This window comes from Python bivittatus, unplaced genomic scaffold (genome assembly GCF_059951505.1).
Source record: "Python bivittatus isolate LINGU-HERP-01145 unplaced genomic scaffold, Pbiv_v1 ctg000670_np1212, whole genome shotgun sequence".
Taxonomy (NCBI): domain Eukaryota; kingdom Metazoa; phylum Chordata; class Lepidosauria; order Squamata; family Pythonidae; genus Python; species Python bivittatus.
This window is the reverse complement of record NW_028277094.1, coordinates 13007323-13026534: the sequence shown is the minus strand read 5'-3', so window position 1 is coordinate 13026534 and position 19212 is coordinate 13007323. Positions and strand designations below refer to the sequence as shown.

At 52.6% G+C, this 19212-nt stretch overlaps 1 protein-coding gene across 1 annotated transcript; it reads left to right on the top strand.

The window, feature by feature from the left end:
* Positions 1-897: 897 nt before the first annotated feature.
* LOC103065010 (glycine receptor subunit alpha-4) lies at positions 898-18172 on the top strand. Its single transcript, XM_088151816.1, has 9 exons — positions 898-3354; positions 6861-6991; positions 8418-8485; positions 8915-9138; positions 9232-9314; positions 9903-10043; positions 11067-11281; positions 12809-12958; positions 14408-18172. Exons 1-9 carry the CDS (start codon positions 3296-3298, stop codon positions 14699-14701), a joined length of 1365 nt encoding a protein of 454 aa, XP_088007942.1. The 5' UTR covers positions 898-3295; the 3' UTR covers positions 14702-18172.
* Positions 18173-19212: the final 1040 nt, after the last annotated feature.

Sequence of the window (19212 nt, the reverse complement as noted above, 5' to 3'; positions counted from 1 at the left end):
GAGAGCCTTGGGAATTCTCTGAGAAAGGAAAAGAGCTCCCAGCCTTGCTTTCTCAACATTAATCTCCTCTTCCCTAAAGGTGTTTCTCACTTTCTCACTCTGCCTCTTCCTGGCGTGGGGATGTGGTGACCCAAGGCTGCCTTTTTGGAATGGAAAGGGGAAGGCGGCAGGGAGAGATTTCCTCTGTGGAAGCAGCACCCATATTCACTGGTTCAAGGGCCACACAATGGCCACAAAGAGGCGAAAGCTTTGGAGCCACATCTTTTGCAGCTGCCTTCCTGATGAGGACTGGGCCAGACAGCTCATTCTCCCACCCCACAGAGGCTCACGCTGCCAACCCACGCCCTGACCCAGGCTCTGTACATTCAGTCCAGGCTAACACTGAACGAGGACTGAGCCTGGCCTGGGCTGGTTGTTCAGGTCCCCTTGGTGTCCTTGGGTCTGGCGCTGAAGGACCCAGAAGGGGATCTTGACAGTATTGAGCATTTCTCTTTGCCCTGGAGAGAACTGGACTGCCTTCATCCTGGGAATCAGCAAAATCCTGTTCACAGAGTATCCACAGCAGCCTCTTCTGCTGTGGGATATTGGCCCCTATCACCTTTCCCTTGATATTAAATATTTTCTTTCCATCTTTCCCACAGCATTGGCTACCAGGAAGGAAACACTGAGGGCACTCACAGCTGGACAGAGCACCTCTGTCTCTCCTGTGCCAAAGCCCCTTTGGTCCTCCTGCCAAGGCTCTCTGGGGGGCCAATAATGAAGCACAAGGGCACCCCCAAACCTTTCCTACAGCAACCCCTTTATGCAGACAAACCTAAGGGAACCAAGGATTCAAGTCACCAAGATAGGATGGACATGAGAGGTGAACATATGCATACAAAATGGGTGTTTAATAAGGAGAAATTCTTAAGAAGCAGCTAAGAAGAATTATTCGATCAGCCTAGACATAGTAACTTAATGTCTAGATAGCCGTAATCCACAATGAGCCCTTTCACGGAAATCCAATTTCTGAGAGTCATTTAACCCAATTTTCTTCTGTGTGATAGCTTTTTTGGAGATTCCTTTTCTAGTAAAATAAAGATGCTAGAATCCCATGGCAAGAGGCAGCTTCCTGCTTCCACCCAGAGCTCACTTACAGGAATTTCCACCTGTTTGGCTGTTAGAGGATGCTGGAGTCCACATGCAGTCCTTGAAGGATGCTGGAGCGTGCATGGTTGGTAAGTGCACATTGTATCTCCCCACGGCTGGGAGCCAGCGCAGGCAGAGCAGGAGCGCCTCTTAATACTTCCTGTCCATTTTTCAACCATGAGGTGCAGCTAGAGGCACTGCTGGTGTTGCTGCTCCCCAGATTGGCTGGATAGCGCAGAGTAAACAGACCGGCAAGGCCTGGGAACAGCAGGGGGCCAGTGGACAGCCGTGAGCTGTCCTGCCCCCATTTCCCAGCCTTAAGCCGTTCTGCTACTGAACTGTAAGGCTTGAAAGGTAGAGAGGGGTGCAGAGCTGCATGTGGCCCACTGGCGTTGTCACCTTGAGCTGGAGTTGCTGTGTCCACCTCCCAAGTGACAAATGATTGTCCTGCTGTCATCGGCTAATTTTAGCCTTGCAGTGGGAACAAACAGCACTGCAATCTTTTCTGGAACTTCACCTGAACATCCTCTCTCTCTTCATAGTCCCTGTGGTTTTGGAGTGGTTTTCTCTTCTTACTGGAGAATTGAAAGCATAGGAGTGTGGTGGTAGGAGGGCCCAGGGGGTTGCAAGATGGGCCTGGATGCAGGATCCCAAGCAGACAGCCATGCCCTTTACCATTCTAGCCCTAACCCCTCCCCGCCTGCCCGTATCATCGTTTGCCCATGGAGCAGGATGGGCAAGGTTTTCCTTGCCTTTGCTTCCGCTACAGGTATTTCTGCAGACCTTGGGATTCCCCCCTTGGGCAGGAACAGGGCTGTTGTCATCAAGATTCCCAAGTTTCTTCAGAAAGTTGCCTTGCGCTTATCTTCCTCTGGGGACACTGGCCAAGGATGGGCCTGGCTCACGTCTCCCTCCACAGGTGAGAAAGGCTGTTCCAACTTTACACATCAGGTGCATCACAACACACTTACTGGGTCACAGAATTAACCAGTGTTCTTGGCTGGCACAATAATTTTAATCAAACTCACCAAAGCACTAGGTCGTCTGCGCAAATTGCTAAGCCATCCCAAAACTAAGCAGACTTATAATCAACCAGCTTCAGATATCTGAATATGCCATGCTATTATATTTTGAAAGAGTCGTGAAAACAGAGAGAACTTGGGGGACCCTGAAGATTTCACTCCCCAGATGTGACAAAGCAGGCCTTCTAGCTTTTATAGGTTACTAATACCCTTTGTTTTAATTGCAGGTTGCTGACTCCAAGCTGCTCCAAGTCTTCGGAAACGGAGCAGCATATAAGCTGAAGGAACAGATGAATAAGCTGTGAATGCAGCGCTGCTAGTTAGAAAGTGACCTAGCAAAGGAGGCTCCTGGACCCAGCTTTTGGCAGGGAGAAGGAAGCCCAGCCACTGCTCAGGTGGTCAGTCCACCGGCCGATCAAAAGAAAGGTGTGGAGAGGCCCCTCGGCGGCGGCAGAGAAGACTCCAGGCGAGGTCCAGCGGAGACGTCCTTCCATCCATTCCGCGGCCGGCGCTCCAACCGCAAGACCACTTTGTCCGGCTGATCGTCCCTCGAGAGCCCGGGGATCCCGCGCTCGTCCTGGGAGGAGAAGCAAGAGATTCGCGACAGCACTGCCGGGCGCCCCGCCAGCGGGAAACGCGCCTTCGTCGTCTTCCGCGCGTCCGCACTGGAGAAGGAGAGGAGGCGGACACCCGGTGCCCCAAACTGCTGGCGGTGTCAGGGAAGCCTTCCGCTCCGGCCGGGCAAGAAGGGGCGCTCTGCATATGCCCCGGCTTCTTCGCCTGCTGTCAGCGCCGTCGAGGCTGAGCGCACGCAGAGAAACGACGGAGCCGGCTCCCGGAAGGAGGCGGCGAGACCGGCAGCCGCGCGTCGCGCCGTCGGGGCTGTCCTTCGCGTGGGTGGGCAGTGCCCTCCCCGCTGGAGGCGGGGAGAAGTGAGCCAAGCATCTCGGGCTCCGGCAAGGCCGGCTTGGCCGCCGTCCGGACGCCTGGGTTCGGCGCTGTTGCTGCTGTTGCCGCCGCTGCCGCCGAACCGTGCCGGGAAGAGTTGCGGCGGGACATGTCCGCGCGCCTCCCCGGACTGGAGCGCTGCCCCGTGAGCCTCGCCGCCCGCCCGCTTCGGCCTCAGTCCCTCTGGCCTCACGGTCATGCCCTGGGGCCACGGGATGCGAGTCCCGCTCCTGCTCCTGCATGGCGCCCTGCTCGGGTGAGTGGAGGAGGGTGGCCGTCTCGGCCGGGAGCCTGGCTTCTGGGAGGGCCGGCCGGGACACTGCACGTGCTGGGAGGCCCGAGACGCGGGCGTTTCCTTCCCGGCAACCGTGGCTGGGGCGGGGACCGCTCAGGTCTCCTCTCTGCCCGCTCGGCCCCTTGGCTTTCTTCCCCGGAGCAACCTGGAAGCTCCGATGAGTTCGCGAAGAAAGCCCGCGCCCGGCGGAGATGGTGCCCGACTCGCTCTGAAGCCGCCCCGCAGCAGCACCCGCGGGAGTTTTCCCAAGGAGAACCAGGAGCCTTGATTGAACCCTGGCGGAAAGGGTGGGCTGGGCGGCCTAGGAAGCCCGCTCTTCCTCTCCGCGGCTGTTGGCGCCATCCCGTTTTTCCCAGGGCGTCTGCCGCCCAACAGCTTCTTCACCCTGGCTTCGCGATTCCATCTTCCCTTGCCCTCTCGGCCATGGGTACTGGTGGTCTTTGCCCAGATGTTCGTTTTGCTCCTTGCTTTTCTTCAGATACTACTTATGAAATATCTGTAAACCTGTAAACAAAGCATTATTTTATGAAACAGGTATGGGTGCTGTTCACATGAGCCAATTTTTCAAGGTTGAATTGATCAATAGGCGCAAGCTGGTTATTTTAGCCCCCAAAGAGAGAAAAGCTGCAGTTCTTTTCTAGCCAACATAAGCTCCAGGGAGTGCCTACCCTCTGCTTCTCTAAGACAAGCGGTAAATTATGGTCAGAATAGAAAGTAAGTCTGTCTGAACTCACAGAGAGCTGGTTTTGCTTGGCTCCAGGAAGATCTGTGATGTTTGTGCATGGGGTATTTTCTCCCAGAATTTCTCAGGATTTGCATGCAGTGCCTTGCTCCTCTTAACAGAGCTGGGGTTGTTATCTGAAAACTTTCTGACCTGTTTGTTTGTTTGCTTATTTTTGTCTTTTAACAGGCAACATTTTCTTTCCAGAGATCAAAGTAAATTATTCAGAATTACAAAGTGGGAGTAGGTTAGCCTTAGAACAAATGTCTTAGGCCCCTTAAAACTGGCAGGAAAAAACTCAAATAAGAGTTTATGGACCAGCAGAGGGGGAAAAATCCCCATGTGCACTTTCTATCTCAGACACTGAGCATACATCTGCATGTTCTGCTGTGAAAAGGACCTGTGGGAGCTCAGTAAAGCTGAGGCAGAAGACCGTAGAGATCTTGCAGTGCTCCCTTGCCTGGGGACTGGGGGAGGGGGAGGCATATATCCCCTGCAGCCCCATAGGAAGAATGGACTCCTTGGGCTATGGAGAGCTCTACATTTGCCATGCTAGCTTTCCAAAGGCCACGTAGAATGGCTCAGGAGTGTCAGGACAGCAGCTCCTGGGGCAGTGTTGATTGATTTCAGCAGTCTGTTGACTGGCAGTTTGGCTGAAGCATTTGGACTGACCAAGCTGGCCATCTGAATTCTGGGCAAAGTTCCTGGGAGGGAACCTTGCAGCTGTTTCTACAAGAAGGCTGAAATGAGTGTTCCCATGCAACCCAAGTGCTGCACGTTGTGAGGAGCTCAGCAAGGCATTGCCCCATGGTCCAGGGTCCTTCCTCCCTGCTTTTTGCACACTATAATTTATTTGGTCTCCTCGTGCCAAATTATTTCACAATCAAATGTAGTGCTCACGGTGGTCTTTATGACCCCAAACCCTCAGCTCTGATGGGAGTGCTGTATCTCCTGAAGTACCTGCCCCCTGTCTGGATCCATTCGGCATAGTCTCTAGCAGGCGACCCCAACGAAAAACCCAAATCCCTTCCTTTGCTGCAGAAGGAAAGGGGGTCTCAGACTGGAAGAAACTTGATGTTCTAGGTTTGCATGACGCTAGGCCATAAACCAACCACATCACAAGATTGGCTCAATGCTGGCTGGCTACTTGGCGTATGTCCCATGAAGACAACATGTGCATGTGGAAAGATTGTCAGGTTGACACTTCCTGTGAGTGCCACGATGAGCTGACGTCTACTGGCTTGCTGACTAGTAAGACAGCTTTTGTGAGGGAAATCACGGCTAGATGTTGGATCTGGGCTGGTGGCGCAATCTCTCCGGATCAAAGGAGAGATCGTTGAGATCATCCACGTGACTCCGCACAGCCGCTACTCATGGGTAGACCGTGGAAAATGTCACTCTACGGACGGCTTATGAGTGGAGTGGCTGGGAGTTGGGACTACATCAAGCTCACGCTCGCAAAGCAGCCTGGTGGACAGTAAGCAAAACTGAGCCTTAAATCTTAATCACTTTTTTGGATTAATTTTTTGTGTGTTGTATATTGGAAAGATTAAGACCCTTCAGACCAGCAAGGTTTTACTATATTCATCGGGTGAGTCTCTGTCTCCTTCAAAGAAGATGATGTAAATTTGATCATAAACGTTTTGAAAATATATGATTTTTTGGGGGACTATGCAGCAAAAGGGCACCTAGTATAATTTTGGATTTTGGAAAGTTCATAATGGATTAAAGGGCCAGAGAAATTTGGAATTGTAATTTTGAATTTATTAGAAGATCTTCTCATGGGAAAATGGCGATTGCTTTTATTTCTTTATGATTAAGAGACCTTGAAGGTTGGATATTACAGGGAGCCAGAGGACAAAGAAAATGGAGCAGAAATCCTTAGTGCAAACTTTTAAATATCTCAGCCAAGTTATTGGACAAAATGGATCAACTGCTTGAGAAACTGGACATAACATGCTTTAATGAAGTTGTAAAATAAGAACAAGTTGTAATGGATGTTTATGAAATTAATTTGAAGGAGGACTTAAATATAATGCAAATGGATCCGATGGATGATTTATCCCCTAAAGGAGATGAACAGATACTAAAGCAGGAAATTGATTTGGATAATTTTTTTCTTCTGGATATACAAAAGAGCTCTGCTAAGGTTTGGAAAGACTTTTTTTAGAAGTGACAAACAAAAGGATAAACTTTATCTAATGGACATGTAAAAGAAATCTGTTAATGTTCTGAAGATTTTTATCTGGATACACAGATGATCAGCAAATTACCTCTGGGGCTTTTTTTGAAGTGGTTAAAGAATAATTTTAAAAATTCAGGGAAGGTTTATAAGGTTGACTTGTATGATCAGGGTTAAAAGAGGAAAATAGTTATACCTGGCTGCCCTTACTAGACTTTTGCTGACAAAGAATGATTGATGAAGCATTTGGTTTTTGGTTTTTTGTTACTTAAGAGATGAGTTATGGGGAGAAGAGAGATTATGTTTTATTTAGAGACAGTGATAAGCTATTAAAAATGTTTTTACCTGCTGAGATGAAAGGGGAAGTTTCTTTTTCTTTTTCCTTTTTTTTTCTTTTCTATACTCTCCCCCCCTTTTTTTGTGTTTTTCTGTTTGCGTTTTTTTGTAGTTTGTATTGGTTCTTATTCTTTTCATTTATAATTCTTAATAAAATTATTTGGAAGAAAAAAAAAGATTGTCAGGTTGACATCTGTTGTATTCTCCCCCCCCCCACCCCCCCACCAGGTTTGTGGCAGGGAAAGAAGTCAGATCAGCCCTGCAGAGCCTCCCCCGGCCGATGTCTCCCTCTGATTTCCTGGACAAGCTGATGGGCCGGACATCAGGGTACGATGCTCGCATCAGGCCCAATTTCAAAGGTAAAGTGTGGTTTGGCTGCTGGGCCCCTGCGAGATGACTTGGATTCATTTGGACTAGCTGCTTCACCCTATGGAAGTGAAATGAGGCTCTGCACTAAGGCAGAGAGAGCTTTCACATCCCCTCTTCACCTTGATAGGGGCTTGCAGCTGCCGGAAGAAACTTCTGCACGTGCAGCAGGGCTTCCGGGAGCTGGCAGGGCCAGATGAGGCCTCGGAAGAGGGGTGAAGCTATGTGGCTGCTTTGCTTCGCTCTGAAAAACGAGAGGGCGTGTTGCTTCACCAAGCACCTTCCAGGGAAACGTCCCTTGATTTTTCATGGAGGGGAGCACCCTTTCAAAGAGCTGCTTGGCCCAACTATCCACAGCCTTTGCGTCGTCTTCACCTTTTCCTGTCAGGGCTGAAAAAGATGCTACTAAAGCATGATAACCTGGAACAGAAGAGCTCACCACGAGGCAGTCCCAACCATGAGAGGTTGGGGGGTGGAATCAGTCTTCCCATGGGGAGCAACTTAGGAAGATGCTGTGTGTGGCTGAGAATGCAGTTGGGCTTCATGGCATGGTGGTGGGTCAGCTGCTTGACAGGTAGAAAGATCTGGGTTTCATCCTTGTTGATCCCCAGGAAGGAGGTCCCAGGGAGGCTCCTTTGCCTGCAGTTCCTTTGGGGAGCTGCGGGCATTAGGATGTTTACATGGCACTAGATTTATGAGGGGCAGGAGTCTCTGCATTCAGAAGACCAGTGGCCTGACTTTCCACAGAAGAGTCTTATGGGTTCCCCACCTCAAGGAAGTTACATAGAAAAAAGTGGCTTATAAAAAAGGCAACTGAGGGAAGATGTGATCGAGGTGTAGGAAACATGGATGACATGGTGAAAGTGGACAGAGGGAAGTTGGTTTTCTCCATCTCTGAAAATTAGAACTGGAAGCCTCCCAATAAAGCTGACTGGAAAGAGATTTATGACAGACAAAAAAAGAGAGGACTTTTTCCTTCAATACATCATTAAGCTGTGGAATTTATTTTCACAAGATGTGGTGATGGCCACTAGCTTCATACAGGGGATAAATTCATGGATGGTTGTCAGAGGAGATTGAATAAATTCATGGAGTATTGGAAGGCTCCATGTTTAGTCTGGGTTGGGGTTTTGAAGGCTCCATGTTCAGTCTGGGTTGGGGAGCAGTCCCCCAAATATCAACTACAGGAGAAGGGGGAGGGGGAGGGAAATGTCTACTGCTTGGAAGCACTCCAGAAGCATTTGGTTAGCCCCTGTAAGAAACCACATGCTGGACTCTGATGGTCCTTGGTCTGATCCGGCAAGACTGTTCTTATATTCTTATCTGGTTGAAACCTGTCATCAGACTTGGTAGAGGCCAGGTCCATAATATGCCAGGCATAATATGCCAGTCATGTGTCCTTTTCTCATTTCCTTACAGGCCCACCTGTCAACGTGACATGCAACATCTTCATCAACAGCTTTGGTTCAGTCACAGAAACTACCATGGTAAGGCTTAGCCCACCCACCCTTCTCCCACACCTTTCTGAACCTGAACCCTGCAGCACCTTCAGCCCCTAGAAACTGCAGCAGAATGGCTTGGCAGGAGCATGGCTGACAGTCCCAACTATCCCTGAGCGCTGTGCCTTGAGGGCTGTTACAGGCTCATAAATGGAGACCAATGCAGTCAAGGGTCTGGTGCAAGCGAGGGACTAAGGGGCAACAGCAACTAAGGGAAGCAGCAAAATAACAGCCCTGTGGCTGGTCCACTTCCGCTCCTTGCAGCTCTACCTTCTGAGCCACTCTCTGCTGCCTCAGTCAGGCCCATTTCCTTCTTACAGTGCTTGGCTGCCATTCTTGTCAGAGATGCCCAGCTGAGCACACATAGGCCTTCTCTTGCCTTGCCTCCACCGTGACAGCTTCCCTTGGCTCTTCCAGGATTACCGTGTCAATGTCTTTCTGCGGCAGCACTGGAATGACCCCCGCCTGACCTATTGGGAATACCCTGACGACTCTCTGGACTTGGACCCCTCCATGCTGGACTCTATCTGGAAGCCGGACTTGTTCTTTGCCAATGAGAAGGGGGCCAACTTCCACGAGGTCACGACAGACAACAAGCTTCTGCGCATTTTCAAAAATGGGGGCGTGCTGTACAGCATCAGGTACCAGCATCAACAACATCTTGCTTAGCCTAAATACACAAGGTGTGGTTCCGCATGGTCCCTGCTTAACTCCATCCTTTTTCTTCCCCATAGGCTGACTCTTATCCTCTCTTGCCCTATGGATCTCAAGAACTTCCCTATGGACATCCAGACATGCACCATGCAGCTGGAGAGCTGTGAGTAGTTTTATCAGCTGTAGCACCAACAGAGTCCTTGGTGCTGTACATAAAGCTACAGCTGCTGTACTTGCAGTGTACACTTGACAGGCAATGGGGATTCGTTGGAGGTACAAGGAGTAGCAGGCTGGTTCACACAATGTGATTTACCAGGCTAGGCCTAGGGCCGAATTTGCACAATATGCTAAGCTTCATTGGTAGTAATCTTGGATCTTTGTTGTGGCTGAACTATTCTGTGTGGTTAGTGTATTGCACAAACTCAGAAGATGGGTTACTGCCATAACTGGTTGAGGGTAGCCACAGAGTCCCAGATGGTTCAGTAAGGAGAGACCTGGAGGGCCCAACAGAAAGTACCGAGCAACAAAAGATGGAGCCGGAGGCAATGTTACCTGGGTATGTCAACCCTCATGAGCAGCGGAAGGTCAGCTGGATGTCAGTCATCTACACTGGAGGAGCGAAGGTGTCGGGGGAGATGGAGCTCGACCATCTCCGACAAGGGAAGCGGCTGGGTTTGTGCAGAGTGGAGGATGGCTCTGTTCCGCCCACCTCTTCGGCTCCTCGTGCTCCTTGTCTTTGCTTACCTTGCAGTTGGCTACACCATGAATGACCTGATCTTCGAGTGGGAGAAGGAGCAGGAGGCTGTGCAGGTGGCTGATGGCTTGACACTCCCTCAGTTTATTCTGCGGGATGAAAAGGATCTGGGCTCTTGCACCAAGTCCTACAACACAGGTGACCAGACTGCTCTGGTGGGATGTGGCTCATTGCTTCTCCCAGTGCTGGAAAGACCCCATTTGCAGACTGCCCCAAGAACTATTATGACACTGTCGTCTTTCATTCACTGCCCGGGCAGGCATACAATATGAAACAATACATACAGATCACACAAAAAAACACCCAGAAAAAATAGTGACCAGTTTTTGACAAACCAAATATCCCGTAAGGGGTCCGCCACCCACTCTAGCCCAAGGCCTGGGGAAAGAACCAGGTTTTAAGGGCTCATTTAAATAAGGTCAGGTTGCGGGCCACGTGAGACCAGAGGGTCTCACACCCAGTCATCTGCAGAGTAGAGCCTACGAAAGCCATTTAAGTCTCATGGAGGACGGTTGGCACTGCACCCTATTCTGGGCTCGTGGCTGGTGCCAAACCCAAAACCCAGGTGGGCACATCTGCAGAAGGGGATCTCCTCCCTCCAGGTCCACCCAGGTCTCAGTCATACACATCAGGTTGGCTGCCTCACCCACAATCAGACTGTGGATAAAGGTGGTCTGCGGCATGCTGACCCGGCGTTCCGTAACAGCAGCTGGATCCCGGGACCACCACGGATTCCATCAGCTGCCTTCAGGAGGAACACTGAGGGCTGGAGAGTGGAGCAGGCCTTAACCCCCAGCCCTGCTACTCCCACCCTCAGCTCCTCACTATCTCCCTCGGCTGTCATGGCTTGGACAGAACTATCTGTCCTCTTCTCTCCCCGACTCCCCCCCAGGTTGCGGAGCACATCTATCACTCTCCCCCATGACAACCACAATACCTTCCCCAGCTGCTCTGCCAGGGGAGTAAAACATTGCTTTGGCGCACTAATCAACACCCCCCACCAGCATCCATCCATTGCTGATCACCCCCGTCCCTGTTGGTGTCTCTCCTGTGCTTTCCAGAGGCATGGGGGGCCCTCAGCTGCCTGCCTGCCTGCCTGGAGACTGGCCCCGCGGGAGGTGGGCTCTGCTGCGGCTCATCTTCCATCTTCCTCTCTTCCAGGGCAGTTCACCTGCATTGAGGTGAAGTTCCACCTGGAGAGGCAGATGGGCTACTACCTGATCCAGATGTACATCCCCAGCTTGCTGATTGTCATCCTCTCCTGGGTCTCCTTTTGGATTAACATGGATGCTGCACCAGCCCGGGTGGGGCTTGGCATTACCACTGTGCTGACAATGACCACCCAGAGTGCGGGCTCCCGGGCATCCTTGCCAAAGGTCAGGGCCCACGGGCAGGGGAGCCTGGAGCACCTTCCAGGACGTGAGCCCTGGACAGGCAGGAAGTGCTCCCCAGTGTTCGTATCCAGAGGTGGGAGGGTACTGTGCCATAGCAGAGCCCTACAGCAGTTCTTCACATGCTCAGTTAGCTCCTTTATGCTGCTTCCAGCTGCTTCCTCAAAGCACAACATGAAAGTATGCAAAGTAAGGATCATAAGTACCTCTGCGCACTTTTACCGAACTGAAGGAAGGGGCATTAGGTTTCTCACACATTTCATTCTTTGCCACCCCTCCCTTTGGAGCACAAGTCATTAAGTTCAGACCACAGGAGGGTTGCCCTGGTAATAGACAACCTTCCCTTCCCTCCACGTGTCCTTGGGGGAGCCAGGATAGGAAGACACATGCCACATTCCCAGTGGCTGCCAGGAGAGCCAGGCCGCCTCTGGTGCTGCTGGTGGCAACCCTCTGTGGCATCTCCAGAAGCCTGCTACAAAGCACAGGCATGACCGTTTGGAGTTACCCCTCTTCTCTGTGCTGTGGCACTGTGCATGGACACAAGGCGCTGCTGTGCCTCTTGTAAAGCAAACGATGAGGAACCAGCCTCCTGCCTCTGCCCTTTAAGGCAAATCGCATCAATGGGGGTATTTCCAACTGGGTAAAAAGGATGGAGGTAAGTTTTAGATGCCCAGCACAGCAGGCCCTGTAAGAAATCTCTCCCACTGCTGTTTCTGTCTTTGGTTGCCAGCAGGAGGAGTCCTTCCTAGATCCCAGTCCCACCTGGGTCTGAGCATTCGCAAAAGCTAAGCTTGTGAAGAGAGGTTCCATCTCCTCCTCCTCCAATGCCGGGGAGCCCCCCCCATCTTTCCTAGCACATGCATCTGTTCAGGTGGCTATTAATAGTTGCCAGAGGAAAAGGCCACTGGTGGATGCTACACCTTTGGCAGGTGGCCGAGGGGTCTTATTAAGCAAAGTCAGATGCAAGCTGGGAAGGGGGAGACTCAACCCTCGAGCGTGAGTGCGCACTCGCCCACCCAGGGCAACAGACTTGGAGGCAGCCAGTGGGTGCAGGAGACGGCTGATGTCGTCTCGCCCTCCTGTTTGTCCAAAAGCAGCTGAGGTCCCCGCAGACCCTGCTCCGCTTCGCTTTCCAATGGCGCTGTCCCTACCTGGGGTGCTGAACTGGAGCAAGGCAGCTGCCCTTGGCACAGGGAGGCCACAGGGGCCCTGCGCGGTCCGTGCAAGGCAAGCCAAAGCCTACCAAACATTCATCTCAGGAGAACCATCGAACTCCGGGCACCTTTAGGCCTGTGTGGCATCAGGGTCGGTGTCATGCCTCGCCGTGCCAAAGGAGAAGTACCCGTAGAAAGCCTTTGGGTGTGCTGTGGGAGGCTACGATAGAAGCAGGGCTGCCAAGAAAAATGTGAAGTCTGTACCATTGGAAGCAACGCTGAAGCTGGGGAAGGGGCCGTCTTAGGCACAGCCAAGAGGGCTTGCTGAATTGCTTTTCCGTGCCCCTCTCCTCGGCAGGTCTCCTATGTCAAGGCCATCGATATCTGGATGGCTGTCTGCCTCCTGTTCGTCTTTGCTGCCTTGCTGGAGTATGCTGCAGTCAACTTTGTCTCGCGCCAGCACAAGGAACTCCTGCGTCTGCGGCGGAGCCAGCGGCGGCAGCGGATGGTGAGCAAGAGTGGGGGCTTCTGATGGGGAGGTCCAGCGCTCCCAGATGTGCGTCTGGGACTGGCTGGAAAGGAGGGGGTAGGTGGGAGAAGCACCTGCCAAGCCAAGCCAAGCCAAGCCAAGCCAAGCCAAGCCAAGCCAAGCCAAGCCAAGCCAAGCCATCCTCTTCTGGGTAGTCAGTTAGAAACGGCGGTCATTTCTGAGAGCATCTCTTAAAATAAATGGCACCTTGAACAACTTCAAACACCTTTCCTCTTTCAGGCTGGCTTCAGTTTTGCTCTTCCCTTGTTTTGCCACTTGCCCAGCTGCAGGATGCTTGGTTGAATCAGTCCAGGAAGGCAGCTTGCTGGGCAGCCCCTCCACTTGGATGCCAGCTGGGAGGGCGAGGGGGCTTCCCCTTGGGGACCCGCAGGTCCAGCTTCCCTTGGGGACCCCCAGGTTCAGCAGTCTCCACCAGGAGAGTTGGGCTGCCCTCTAGTGCTTGATAAAGCCGCTGCAGGCCCCAGTTTAAAGCAAAACCCTTTGCCAGCCTCTCCGTGGAGAAGGGTGTCCAGTTTTATATCCAAGAAGGAGCTGTGCTGAGCTGAGCAGCCCCAGAGCAGAGCCCCCAATCCATCGCCCGTCCTCAGCTTGACACAGAAGGTGGGATTGGCATTCAGAGGCCAGGTGGGAAACTTGGAGGTGTTCAAGACCAAAGCCTTTGAAAGCTGCCCAGCAAGGGTTCAAGCAGCTGAGCACTTTGGGCTCAGTAGGCAGTCTGGAAACGTGATAAACTCAGTAGTATCTTGAGTTGTCCATATGATGCAGAACAGTCCCCCGCTGCCCTTCTCTGTTCCAGACTGGAAGGGAGATGTGCAGGCAACCTAGGCCAGTTCCCCTCCCTGCTGGGTGCTGTCTCCTTGCTGCTGCCCCCCCAACACTGCCCCACAAGGCAGCAAGGATACAGAATGGCACATGCATCTAGAATACCAGCATAAAAGGAGGAGTATGTGAGGAAAGTGCTTCCTCTGGGGACATCAGACATGACGTCTCGATGCTAGTAATTGTGACCCACTCACAGAGATAACAATTCTGCCTGGAACATGGACCTGGGTGACTTGCAACCAGACATGTGTCCCGGCAGTGCAGAGATAGAACCGTAGAGGCATAGGGAATGGCCTTGAAGGACAGGAGGAGGAGCTGCTACCAACGTAACAGTCAGATAAGAGTGGCTTGAGCCCAGGCCAAGAAAATATCTTGAGAAAACATCCCAGAGAGCCCCCCAGCTAGTTCACCCAAAGATAAAGTGAGGGAGGGGAAGGCACATTCAGCCTTGAAAGATTCTGTCACTACAGCTGTTCCAATAAAAGTAGTTCTGACCTACAGGGTTTTGGTTTCTTAGCCTGGTCTACTTGGAAGGGCTGACAACCCTTCTTCTTCCCTCCTTCTCCTCTGCCTCCCTCTCTCCAGGAAGAGGAGGTGGTCCGTGAGAGCCGTTTCTACTTCCAGGGCTATCGCCTGGGCCATTGTCTGCAGCACATGAAAAGTGGGGGAGCCACGGAAAGCCCCCTCTACAGTCCGCCCACTCTGGCCTCACTCCTGCGAGAAGGAGAAATGCTCCGGAGACGCTACCTGGATAGGGCCAAGCGGATCGACACTGTCTCCCGAGCTGCCTTCCCTTTCACCTTCCTGGTGTTCAATGTTTTCTACTGGGTGGTCTACAAAGTGCTTCGCTCCAAAGATGCCCACCAAGCAGCCCCTTGAGCTCTGAGCAGGACTTAGCAACCAGGTCAGCAAGTATTGCTGGTTGCCTCCTTCTTAGCTCCTGGACTCAAGAACACAGGGACACTGATTGCTTTCCCAAAGCCTCTCCTTAGTGTTTTGTGGACATGATATATAATTTTATGCCATGCTGAGAGACTTGACAAACTTCGCATGGTGCTCAGGAGTGCAAAAGAAAGGCATGGTTAATGTGCCCACAGCTGAGCATTATAGGATTTGGGGTGGCCATATTTCATAGGGAGCTTTGATCTGTTTCAGGAGGACCACTGTCTCTCCTAGATTTGTGCTGCTCCCCTTGCAGACCAGGAAGCCTTGGGAGAATTATAGAAGAGATAAGTAGAAGAGAAGGTCTAGGTCATCCAGTTCACCCCACCTGCCCAGGGCAGGAATCTGCTAAACTCTCCCTTGCAGCTGGCCATCCAGCCCCTCTTTGAAAACCTCCAGTGAGGGGAGCACATCCCTGCACAGACTTTTCCATGGCTTTGCAGCCATTCCCAACAGGAAACCCCTCCTCGCATTGAACTAAGTCTCCACAGTTTCAAAGGCGAGCTGGTCACCCTCTCTTGCAGATGACAGGCTCTGTGGACTGCTCAAGCTGAACACACCTGGCCGCTATAACCATCTCTCACAGGGCTTGGGTTCCAGGCCCTTGTTATCCTCCGAACCCTTTCCAGCCTCTCTGTTCTGGGCCCCTTTTGAAGGGCGCAAGTGCAGCCTGACCAGCACAGCAAACCACGGAACAATTGCCTCCTGTGATCTGGACACAATGCCTCTGTTAAGGCAGCCCGATTGCACTGGCCTTTCGAGCAGCTGCAGCCCATATTCAGCATGGGGTTCACTAGTACTTGTGTCCTCACACACACTGACCCAAAACCCATCCTGTCCCCGTACACCTGACGTTTCAGGTACAGGACTTCAGACTTGTCCTATCTGCAGGTCTTCACGCTGGACCTGGCCGGTTCAGGCCTGTCACGCTCATGTTGAATTTCACTGTGGTCCTCCAAGGTGTTATTCAACACCCCAACCTTAGTATCATCTGTGAATCTGATAAGCAGCCCTTCCTCTAGGCCACTTTAAAAGGTCTTGAATGTCTGGGCCAAGACTAGCCCACATTTCTACCTGAGCAGGGCAGGTCCTGAAACCCGGCCCCTGGTTGTCCCAGCCCTTTTTATGGGGTGCAGCCACCACCTAACACATAAACCCTCCAAAGCCTGCTAAAAGAGAGGGGCTGGTGCAGCTGCGGGTGAGTCTTTTCCAGAAGCCCAGCAGAGCGGCAAGGACTCGCGGCAGCAGCCCAGCTTCCCTCTTCGGAGATGTGCCATCTGCCCCGTGCTTTTCTCCCCCTCTCAGGCACCTGGGGGAGAAACTTGGCAGAAGCTTTGTCTGTTTGTTTATTATTACATCAGTCAAACAACTCTTGGCAGGTAACACGATATAAGGAAAACAGTTTAAAACGTGTATGGTAGGCACAAAAACAGAATAACAAAACACAGCTCAAAGATAAAGCAGCCCAGGTGTACAAGCAGAGGTGACCCAGTCGCTGAAACAGTTCGGTTTTCAGCATCTTTCTGCACGTGACCAGGGAGGGGGCCACACATCCTGGACTTGGCCCCCTTTACCTACTGAAAGGGTTAGGGACAAACACCGGGGGCAGTTCCTCCTGAGATGACCTAACTGGCTGAGCTGGAACAAGCCGTCGCCTTGGTATCCAGGGGCCAAGCCACGTAGGCTCTACCAGCCAAAACCAGCACTTTAAATTTAACCTGGAAACCAACTGAAAGCCAGTGCGGGGTCTGTGGCACAGGTGCAACATGCTCCCAACTACAGGTGCCGGTGAGCCCATGGACTGCTGTGTCCTGGACTTACGTAGCTTCTAGGTGGCAGCCTTTGAAGACCCCCCTGGACCATTGCAAGAGTCTAATCAGACAGCAATCAGGTTCTCTTGGGCCAGGCCAGGTCCCTGTTATGGCTCCCTGGTGAGAGCAAGGGCCCCCAGGAGACCTCGAGCACAGGGGCCCCCAGGAGACCTATTTACCTCCCCCACCCTTCAGCTGGGGTCCGGAAACAACGTCCTGCCTTGGCTGAAGAAAGAGCAGCCAGGGAGAGCTGGCAATTCCACAAGGAATTAGACAGGCACTGGAAGAGTCGCTCTGGTGGAACCTTTCCCCTTCAGGCTTTTTGGTTACAGGGAAGATTCAGAGACCTTCAAGAGCGTAGGAGGGAGTCATTGTGCTGCGGGACCCACCGGCTGGGGGAGGGCACAGCCACGGGGGATGTGTGTGTGCGAGCCTGTTCACTCAGCCGGTCTTTCGCATCAGGGTTTCCATGTGGCAGAGCCAGGCCAGGAAGTCCTGGGCTCCAGGGTCTCAGGAGAAATCCACAACCCTGAGATGCAGCCCTCCAGGGATGTGACTGAACCACAAGCTCGTATACTGAGGGGGGAACCATTTCAGGAACCCCATTCAGTGGGTGGTTATTGATTTTCTTTATAAGATTTGCACAGCCACCCCTCTTGGAGCTCATCTCTGGGCAGCTCCCAACTGCTGCTTTCTAGACTTGAAGCCTTGTTTTTCTCAAGTTCCAATGGAAGCCAAGTTAAGTGCTGTGTGGAGCCCCCATTTTAAGAACAGAGTTTTCCTAATCAGTTCTGTCCATACTCTTCCCTGTGGGCAAGCGTAGCCACTCTAGGTTTACTCCAAAGGTCCCCCTTCTTGCTCAGTAGTCATTTGAGTTCCTATCTTACTCTGCCTGGCTGCACTGTGGTATGTTATTCTGTGGCATTTCAGCTGCAAATGAGGCTACAGTACCAGAGCAGCTGGGTCGGGCTGCAACGAGGAGAGCAGGAACTGGAGCCTCCCCAAAGCTCTGACTCGTTAAGAACCAGTCTTGGGGGCTGAGGGAGGGAGGGAGGAAGGCAGGCAGGCAGGCAGGCAGTTCTGTTAGAAGCAGCCCCCTTTGGGAGGTCCAGCCGGAGAAGATGGGGGGCTTTAGCCACTGGTTGCACTGGAACTAACTGGAACAGATGGCCAAAGGAACAGCCCAAGCCAGCAGCAGGGTGTTCAACTGCTGGGGCCCCTGAAGTTAAAAGGGGCCAGGGCTGCCTGGCCAGCCTGCACGCTGTCTGGTGGCCTATTCCTCTGCCCCCTCCCCACACCCCTGCAGGGCTTCTACCACAGCTGGATGAGTTCTTCTTCCCTGCTGCCTCCCAGTTTGCTGGTCGGGGATGCATGTTCCCACCTGCAAGTGCAGTTTTCCCAGGAGAGGAACACCTGGAGGCCAAGAGCAGCTTCCTGCCTCTTGTCCCAAGGAAGCTGTGGCTTGTCTGCTTGCAGGGTTTGTCAAGGCAGAAATGGAGACGGGTGAATACGTTCCGCATCTGTGGGCACCTGATGGAATTTCGAAAAGAATGCATTTTGAAACAGCTCTGCTTTTCCTATATAAATAAAGTGCTACAGGGACTTTATTTCATGTTACTGTTTTTTTTTCCGCCAGGGAAAAGTCTCCCACTGACCAAGTGGCCGGGCGTGCTTAGGCCAGGAGCAGGATGTTAGCTGCCTGCTCCCTCCCCCATGGGCAGGAAACTGCTTCCGGCCTCAAGTTGATGGGACTGTGGGCGGCCACTTCTGAAATTGGCTTCTGTGGTGCAGCTTCTTCTCTGCCACAAAAAGCCTTGCTTGCTGATTTCTGCAAAGCAGGCTGGTGATGCTGTGGCTCCAGGCTGGGTGAGTCTGTGCCAAGAATGGGCACTCTGTGACTCTGAGCTCTCGAAGGCAACTGTTCCTCTCTGCAGCAGAGAGTGGCTCAGCAGCAGTGAATTCTGTCTCTCCAGAGCTTGGAAAGACAGAGGCAAGGAGAGGCTCAGAACTATCTGCCTCCTGCTGCCCTGCAGGGCTCCTGGGAAGGGCAGCACCAGCCTTGCTGCTGGCTGGTGCTGGCCAAGCAGAGAAAGAGGGTCCGCTGTAGAGGAGGACAAGCAACGGGGCTGCCTGCCTGGAACCCCTGAGGATCTCTTTCTGAGGCATGCTGATTCTGCAAAGAGCACTTCATGCGCCCCTCTGCTTCTGCCACCTTGGCTCTGCGGCTCCCCTCCTCTTGAGATCCTGGACCATCAGGCCTGCAGAGCAGGATGGTTGGGCCTCCTCCTCTTGCTGGTCAGATGCCAGCTTTAGAGAATAGCCAACTGTCTTGGAGCCTTTGCCTCGGACAAGCAGCCCACAGTACCAGGAAGGGCTGGCACGTCTGGTGACAGCTGGCACCATGGTGAGATGGCCTTCACAGCTGAACCCGCTTCTCTGAAGCAAGCCTCAGTCCTCCCATCCGGCGTCACTGCGGGCCCTGCAGAGCTGCCGGCGCCACTGCGGAGCCTCCTGCGAGCTGCCCTCGGGCAGTGCTGCATCTTGTGCTTCACAGAAGGCCACTTCCCATTTTGCCTTTCCAGGTGGCTCCCAAAACCTCCCTTCCCCGACCCTCCACCTCTGCCTTGCCTCCCTCCA

What these genes read in the sequence shown, in the direction of transcription:
- LOC103065010 (XM_088151816.1), top strand. Translation starts at nt 3,296, where the DNA reads ATGCCCTGGGGCCACGGGATGCGAGTCCCGCTCCTGCTCCTGCATGGC. An exon ending in CTGCATGGCGCCCTGCTCGG is followed by an intron (nt 3,355 to 6,860) that starts GTGAGTGGAGGA and finishes CCCCCCCACCAG; the next exon opens with GTTTGTGGCAGGGAAAGAAG. An exon ending in CAGTCACAGAAACTACCATG is followed by an intron (nt 8,486 to 8,914) that starts GTAAGGCTTAGC and finishes TGGCTCTTCCAG; the next exon opens with GATTACCGTGTCAATGTCTT.